The sequence below is a fragment of the Hydra vulgaris genome, chromosome 15 (genome assembly GCF_038396675.1).
Source record: "Hydra vulgaris chromosome 15, alternate assembly HydraT2T_AEP".
Lineage (NCBI taxonomy): Eukaryota > Metazoa > Cnidaria > Hydrozoa > Anthoathecata > Hydridae > Hydra > Hydra vulgaris.
Window position 1 is genome coordinate 48,940,001 of NC_088934.1, and position 9,319 is coordinate 48,949,319.

Here is a 9,319-nt window from a genome sequence, read left to right on the forward strand (position 1 = left end):
AAATTTTAATCTAATGATAGAGAGTAGGTTAGCCATGACCTTTTCTGCACAATTTTAATGCCATTAACTTTAACTGATTTAGTGTAATATTTAGATAACCTTGAATGTTTTGTTGGCTGATTTGGCCCTAATACAATAAATTGCTTTTCATCAATTATCTTTGCATTTTTCATCTCTAGAAACTTAGCTGAATCATTTTCATTGATATCTACAATGTTGTCTAGTTGCTTCTGAATAATCTTTTCTACATGAGTTAGTTCCGCCGCTGCAATTACAGGGACCTCATAATTACCCATTTTTATAGTCACAGTAATGTTGTTCTGCTTCTTTATCTGCCTCAATTATGACATCTTGATTATTGTCTGTTCTTGTACAGATGATTGGTCTCTGTTATTGGCTCTGTTTCAATAATAGCTTACTTGTGATATTTACAATGGATGTTCATGTTAATTCTACATTCTCTGCTGCTGTAAAGCATGTCCCAGCTTTTCTCTGTATTGATGGCACTTGCATTGACGCGAGACCTGCCGTTAACTTTAACTACTTTGGATCATTACCAGCTGCTTTCAATTCATGTTGTCGTTTTTGAGCTTATTTTTTTCAGCACCAGTTTTGTATTACCATGTTTTTTCTTTCTTTTTTTTTTTTATTCATTTCACTTGAAACATAAATAAATATAAAATTAAAAATATGTTTTATGACAGAACCAGGGAGTTGGTTTCTTTCGTTTGAGTTATAACTACTATCGGTCCATTGAATTTATAAATAGTAGTACTATTTATAAATTCCATGGACCGATAGGGAGTGGACTGGAGTATATTGAGTAGTAGTGAATGAAAGTAATAACAAAAGTTCATTAAACACACAATTTTATTTATCAAACATATATTAATCATATTTATCGATGCAAAGCAAATGAATTCATGCATTTTATATATTAATTGTTTTGAGCTTTTCAATAACAATATTCTCTTTTTTTTTGTTGTTGGGATGGTTAATTTCATCAGACAAAGAGGATACATTGTTTAAACGTTTGTCACTACAACGCTCGTTTTTGGTATTCTTTTTGTTTAGCAATACGTCTGCGTCTACCTTCTTCTATTTGAGCCGCACTTGCCTTAACATATCGTTCTCTTCGTTTTTTTTGCCGAGATGCTTGTTGTTCAGCTGATTCATTTGCTCTAGTTCGAAACTTCTTTTCCCTTTACGAGCAAGACAAGCTAATCGATCAACTTCAGTTTCCAGCTTTCTTTTTTATATTTAGCTTTCTTCTTTATATTTTCTCATAGAAACTTATACAACTAAAATAATTTTTTTCTCTTTGAGGATTGGGGGCCCAGTTTTTTTTTGGTGGCCCAGTTTCCTGAGCCAGAATCAAGTACAAGTCCTCGTAACCTCGTACTAGGCCACCACGTCCCTGGTCCCCAGTATGCCTCTCCGGAATCGCATTGCAGCCAAGTAGAAAGAATAATTAACTCAAAGTTTGAAATAATGTAGTGCAAAGTTAAGGCTGCATATGAATCATTGCTTCGACTTGACAATAGATCTGAGGTTAAGCCAACTGAAGCAACATTTTATAAACCGTTTTTTAATATGCTTATCACTGATTCTTGAATATTTAAATGCAAAATTGAAAGTTTGTTTCAAGAAAAATTTGTGGGAGGCTTTAGGTTTATTTTAGGTCGCAGAATTGAAATGAGTCCTTTCAAAGCATCTGTTGCAACATCTGCAAATGGTAGATTACCCATACAAAGATATTTCGTCATTTCTAAATCAGCCAAAAGTTGTCTCTTGTCATTGGCATTATACTTCGTTACCACTTTGCAATATGTTAATATATCCATTTTCATTTTCTTAACACCTTGAATTGAAACAACCTGTGAGTCATGCTCTGATGGCACTTGTAAAGATTCCTTCAACAAGTTCTCACTGGTAGTTTCTGCAACTCTTTTTCTGTTTAAATTTTCAATTTTGTTAAAAGTTGACAGCCTTTAAAATGAAATTTTAGCCCTGTTGTGCAACTTTGTTTTGTGCTTATTTGAGCTGGGCACAACTTACATTGAGCAATGTCTTTGCCATGACCGTCTTTAATGAAATATTCTCAAAAAGGACTTGCTCGAGGCATTTTTTTTACTTTTTATAAACCTTGCTTTGCTGATTTTTACTTCACTTAATAAACTTAAAAACAATACTGAGACTGTAAAAATATTCTTATCTTGTTATAACAATCATCAAATTAATTAATAATAATTTAAAACTTTCTTTTAATACAGTGCAATCTCTCTAATTCGATTCTCCTTAATTCGAAAACCTCCATAATTCGATTAAATGCAAAGTCATCGTGAAATGCGTTTAAGAAAAATCAACTGTCTAAAATTCGAAAATCTCACTAATTCGAACTTTTATTTTTCCCCATAAAATTCGAATTAAAGAGATTCTACTGAATAACGTTTAATAAAAATTTCAATAATTATCTTTAATAAAATGGGAAGTTAATGCCTATTAAACCTTTTAATATAACGGACGGTAGTCAAAATTTTTTTTTCTTGAAAGTACGGTATTGTAAACAAAAAAATATTGCTTGAACTTACTGTAGTGTCGGTGGTCAAAACACGGTATTTAATGAGGGTTCGAGAGTTCGGTAGCACTACCGCTATACCTTAATCTGAAAAACAAAACCTTTAAATCAAAAACCGTTTTCAGATTTGGATTCAGCATTATCGATTTAGTAGAATAACATCAAAATTTTAATTTTAACCAAAAAGTTTTTCAGACCACCGTGAATCGATTAAAATATATATAAAATGATTAAACTTCAATTGCTTCATGTAAAGATGTAATTTATGTAATATGTAATGTATGCAAATTAGGTAAACAAGCTAAATACAATTATGAAACAATATTTTACCATCGATTAAAAATATATACAAAATATATACAAAATGTTTACAAATGGTCTGTTTTAAAATTTAAAACATTGGTTGACCTCCTTTTTATTATGAAAGTTTGAATAAATCACACGGAGAGGCATTTACAGCAGAGATTGCTTGTTGCGCAATATATTTTGATATATCTGCGCATTCAGCCAGAATAAGAAAAAACCTTTATTAAATCGGATCATACAAGTTGCACAAGACAACTTGCGACATTTATAATGAGGATATTGAGACATTTCATTCCCGAATTTTTTACATTTTTTACATTAACTTTGGTTTCTTTATTAACAATATTTTCACAAATGTGATTCCTTGCTTATATTTTAATTTTAATAAACGAGTAGTTATAGAAAGCAAGAACCTTGACATCTTCCATATTATCCTTGCGAATGATGTACAAGCAAATCTTTTTTAATTGCAATAATTGTTATTGATATGAACTTAGTGTTTTTGAAATTCTTAGCTGTTTTTTATTTTTATTTGTTTCTCTGAATTAAAGTGGTGCTATATCAAAAACCTTTTTTAATATTTAAACTTAAAAAAATTTTAATCATTTTTAGGGCTACTTCATAGTAACTGTAAAGTTCTTTCAGATCTTGGTTTGGAGCATGTTTTTAACACAGAAAAAACTGAAAAAGTTTGTTTTAACAACAATCAACACGATTATTATTATTTAAATTACATAAAGAAATATTATAAAAATCTTCATTCATTTAAGCCTACATTCTCGTATACTGCATTAATGGTTGCTCACGACTCAGGTGGAATTCGCATTCAAACAATAGACAAAGATTTATCAGAATTTGTGCTAGCCATGTCTGAACTCAATAACACGTTAACTGTAATTTTTTCTGACCATGGCAATGCCTATACAAAATATGTTTATCATGAAATTGACGGACGCTATGAAATGTTTCATCCATTTATGTTTATGATAATACCAAAAGGCATTAAAAATTTCTTTGACGCCGAAGAAATGGACAATTTAAGAATTAACCAAAAAAGATTATTCTCTTTGGTAGATTTTCATAACATGCTTTTTTATTTTGTTAAAAAAATCTCTTACCAGGAATTAAATCATGTCGAGAGAGGACTTTTAGATATTATTCCAAATGACAGAAATTGTGAAAATCTTCCATTAGTAATGCCAAATTTATGTATTTGCAGTAACTTTTATACTGAGATTAAAAATGAAAGTAGTTTAATAGGCTATTTAGAATTTGCGGTAGGACAATTAAATAATATGATAACAAACTCATCACAAGCATATGCTTGTAAGCGTTTTGTTCCGCTTTGGTTTGAAAACGTTAGAAAAAAGAAAGATGGAGACTTTATCAAAACTTCTTTTGACATTTATATTTCACCTGGTTTAGGATCGTCAAATAGTATAGAAAAAGTAAATGTTCTGATTAATTCAGTAGAAAGTGAATCCATTGAAAACTTTTCTATGGAGTTAATTGGTTGGGACAGAATAACTAAGTTCGCTGCTTATAGCAAATGCAGTGATGCATCTTTGCATTTTAGATTATGTATATGTGATTTGACCCCTACTCATACTGAGTTAGCGCCAGTTACCATTCACTATTTGAAAACTCGCAACTTTCAAAATTTTTACAACAGCTCGAGAACCTCGACAACATTTAACCTGGAGTCGTACTTAATTCAAGAAGATATTACAGTATTGGAAGAAGAAAGTTTATTATTGATTACGCGAACGATAAAGGATTACGATGAGAAAAACAATTTGATTTTAGTCTCGGTTTCATTTGAAGCAGTATCACTTTCAACTAAAGTTTACTTTGTAGAAGTGGTTGTTAACAACGTTAATAATCTTAAAAAATCTGTTAATTCAACTTGTCACGGCAAACTAAACACTAATTCAATTATATACATATGTACATACTCAAAAATAGTTAGTAATAAAGATGCTTTCTTGGATTATTTTGCAAATTTTGAAGAACTATAGTGCTAGTATATCTGTTTATATTTTAAATGTTTATACTGAGTTTCATATACTGAAATTTTTATTATGTTTGACTAAACCAGTGATTTTAAATGCTTATTTTTTTAAACTTTAATTAATCTGAAAAATAAGTTTATGCATTAACTTAGAGTAAATTTTTATTTAGATTTTTAATTAGTCAATTTAAAGGCTAAAAATAAATAATAAATTTAAAGTCTAAAAATAAGGAATTTTATAGTTAGATATTATATTAACTTACCGCGCTGGTTACTAACTATTTATGATTAATAACAAATGCCATTCGCAACAATTAAAACTGTGTTTTTAGCTTCCCTTATAATTTTGGTCTGAGAAATGATCAAAAATCAGCCACACCGACCTGGGTTTTTATAGCAACTTTGTAAAATAAATCAAAAATTTTGCTGCTCTGGGGATTTGCAAAAAGATTAACGACCGTACGGACAGATCATAACTTGACTAAACTATCTTTTGTAAATAAACATAGTAACAATGTTTTCAAAAAATAAATGGTTACCAACTATTCATTTAATAAAGAAGGTTGGAATAAGAAAGAGAATTTATTAATGTAAATAATAGTAAATAAAAGAATAAGTATTTTCAAAGTTAAAAGCAACCTGAGAATGACTCCGCAAAATTTATAATATCATTTTTTGTTAAAAACTGAAACAAAATGGTTTTGCTGTATTTAAACTTTCTTTTCTAAAAAGAGTTCCACAACTTAACGACTTGATATTTTACACAATATTTTTTTCTTTTTAAATCACATGTTTTATTAGATAAACTAAAGTCAAATTAATTTTTTCTTTAAGAAAACCTTTTATTTAAATTACACCCTGAAAACTTGGGGTCATAATACCAACAAAACATTCAATCAAAATTCTTTTGACTGGTGATTCTTGATATGTTTAGATGCAAAAATATAGTAAAATTAAAATCATGGATTAAAATCCAAAGAAGATATTAGAGTTTGATAGCTACTACTTTTTTCAATTTTCCTAAAAAATATTATATTTTTATCTTTAAATGATTGTAAAAAGGAAGCTAATATATAGAATATGTTTTAAAGATTAAAATTAACTCTTAATTAATTGAGCTCAAAAATTATTGTTTGCAAAAGATCACAATGAGTGCAGGAAATCTGTTTGCTTTAATTGTATGAAAAAAGCAGACCAATAAATGACAGAGTCCTACAGGAAAAAGATTTAGGAAGCTTTTTCAAAAAGTATCAACTTTGACGATGACAGAGTTGCAATAGGAATTTGTATGGCTTTTGTTTAAAGATAAATCAATTAGGTGACAAGGAATCAGTGCAAAATCTGCCAAAACTTTTCAATTTTGAATCCATTCAAGTTACAGCTTTTACTCGACAAACAAGTAGATGTAACTGCTTAATTTGCCAAATTGCAAAAACAAAAGACAAAGAAAAGTATTTTCTCTACTTTTCAAAAAGCACCCATTGCAAAAGTAAAAATAAGAGGAAGCAAGCAATCATCAAGCACAATCAGAGAAACGTTCAACAAGGTGCCTTTTCGTAGTTGCTTGCGGCTACCTCATTATTGTAATCAAGAAACTTGTCATCAAAACGTCAGAACATTAGCAATAGCAGATCCTAATGGAGCTGAGCAGATAGCGTTATCAGTGATTTCCTCTATAGATTCATCACCAAGAGGAACAATTTGAATTAGTCATCTCCATGGCCCGAGATTGGCTGTGAGAAAAGGTAAAATACAAAAACAATTTTCAAAATAATTGTAAAATCACATTAGTTAAAGGTTAACAATTTTTAGGTTTCTCATCAACATCTCAGCAACTTTCAAATACCTTTAAGCACTCAAAAAATGGTTTCCATTCAACAAAACATAGGACTTCAAAATACAGGCATAAGGAAACTTGGATCTGCTCTCAATCAAATTAGCCCTACTCAACTAGTTGAGGCAAATTTTCAACAAAAGCTTGCAGACTATTGGGAAAATTTTACAACAAAATTTTACAGTGAGCACCATCAAGTTGTCTAAAACTGACAAGTGTTATGTTGTTTATTGCCATGACTTGTATCAACTAAAAAAAATCGTCGGGATCTTAAGATGTCTTGATTAATGATCCACCCTTAAACTTGGAATAGATGGCGGTGGCTCATTTTTAAAAGTGAGTTTGATCTTGCACGACAGACAGCTACATGAATCTGAACCTTACTGTCCTATAAAAAAGTCTGTTAAGTTGTGTTCTCAAGAAGGCCTCAAAAGCACTGATGTTAAAAAGCAATTGATTGTGGCAGTTGCACAAAATACTCCAGAAACATTTAAAAATGGTAAAGAATTTTTGATCTCATCCAAGTAGAAAAAGCTAGCTCACTAAGCCCCTGATTGTCTCATGTGATCTCAAACTGGCAAATATTATGTGTGGAATTCAATCCCATGCCATCAAAAAATCGATTTTGACAAAAGTACTACTATTACATTGTAGTACTTTTGTCAAAATTGATTTTTCAATGGTGGGGTGAACTTTTTTCAAAAGATATGCAAATAATAGTTCATTTCGTACTTTTTAGGTAAAAGTTCATCAAACTACAGTACAGGAGCATGGAGTTGAAAAAGTCATTACCTAATATATATGTATATATATATATATATATATATATATATATATATATATATATATATATATACATATATATATATATAAATATATATATACATATATATATATATATATATATATATATATATATATATATATATATATATATATATATATATATATATATATATATATATATTTAAACAACTTTAAAAAGTATTCTACACAATGTTCTTAAAAGAACAGAGCAATTATATATTAGTAGAAAATCACTTAACAAAAATTTTTTCCATTTAACACTGTGTTTCATCAACAAAGATTCATCAGAAATCGATTTCTGATGAATCTTTGTTGATGAAACACAGTGTTAAATGGAAAAAAATTTTGTTAAGTGATTTTCTACTAATATATATATATATATATATATATATATATATATATATTATATATATATATATATATATATATATATATATATATATATATATATATATATATATATATATATATATATATATATATTTATAAAATTCTTTTTATCCAAAAATTAGGCTTTTTTGTCTCACTTGCCCCCTTCGCTTAAAAAAACAGTAGAATTTAGTATAAACCTGTTGAATTTCTGAAGTGCAAAGATGTTTTAATAGTTACAGTTTTTGAAAGAATATTTACTGTACCTAACTTTAACATGTTAACCCATATGCTCATATTCTAAAATTAAGTACAGAACTTGTTATTTTAAAATTGTGTCAAGTAGTAATTTTATGTTTTCATAAGTTTCTTTCATAGCTATAGCTTAGTATTTGTAGTAGTAGTAGTAGTAGTAGTAGTAGTAGTAGTAGTAGTAGTAGTAGTAGTAGTAGTAGTAGTAGTAGTAGTAGTATTAGTAGTAGTAGTAGTAGTAGTAGTAGTAGTATTAGTAGTAGTAGTAGTAGTAGTAGTAGTAGTAGTAGTAGTAGTAGTAGTAGTAGTAGTAGTAGTAGTAGTAGTAGTAGTAGTAGTAGTAGTAGTAGTAGTAGTAGTAGTAGTAACCTTTTTTTACATAGTTTTTTTACCTAGATTTTAAGAAGTAAACTTTTTTTTACGTCAACTTTAATATCGCGTTCTTTTATAATTGTTACAACCTTATTCTTCTCCGAATCAACAATTCAACTTTCGCTTTCGACTTCAATCTTGATTCATCAGGTAGTGCGTCAGAAATTAAGTGGAACTCTGTTACAAAGTCTTTAAAAATGTCACTTTCTCCAGTTCCCACACCAAAGTCATATTAATTATTTGCATTGCTGCGTCTAACTCTGCCATGTTTATATGAAAGTCATACCTTCCAAATTTAAATAACGGCGCCCATCGGTATAAATTTGCATCCAACGACAACTTTTTCTCTTAGCCATGCACAGCCCAATACAATACAGGCTTGCAACTTAGGACTTTTTAAAGAGCACATTTTCATCACAAACTTTATTGTCGCAACTCTTTGTTAAACAAATAACTCTTCTTTTTAAAACAAACAACTTGCAATCAACCACACACTGGTATTGACCCACCACTTGTCCACAAAATTGAAAACATTATTCTCCGGACTAACTTTTTTGGTATTTCTTAAACTCGATTGTCCTTAAATCATCTCAGTTTGCCATAAACTTTGCGCACACATATTCTCAACACACGGACCCCATTATTGCCAATCGTGTTAAACATTACCTTTTTCTGTGAAACACCACAATTTGGAACGGCCCTAGGTATTCCTCAGTGTTCTTCTGGAGAAAAGCCTTGTGTAGACTTATTATTGCTGGTTTGTTTACCATTCTTCTCCATTCTTTCAACT

At 29.5% G+C, this 9,319-nt stretch overlaps 1 protein-coding gene across 1 annotated transcript in view; it reads left to right on the forward strand.

The window, feature by feature from the left end:
- LOC136091433 (uncharacterized) overlaps positions 1-4,992 on the forward strand; it is a 12,984-nt gene extending 7,992 nt beyond the window's left edge. Inside the window, exon 2 of the mRNA XM_065819017.1 lies at positions 3,497-4,992. Within this exon, the coding sequence (XP_065675089.1) occupies positions 3,497-4,902 (1,406 nt within the window). The 3' untranslated portion in view covers positions 4,903-4,992. The remainder of the gene's footprint in view (positions 1-3,496) is intronic.
- Positions 4,993-9,319: the final 4,327 nt, after the last annotated feature.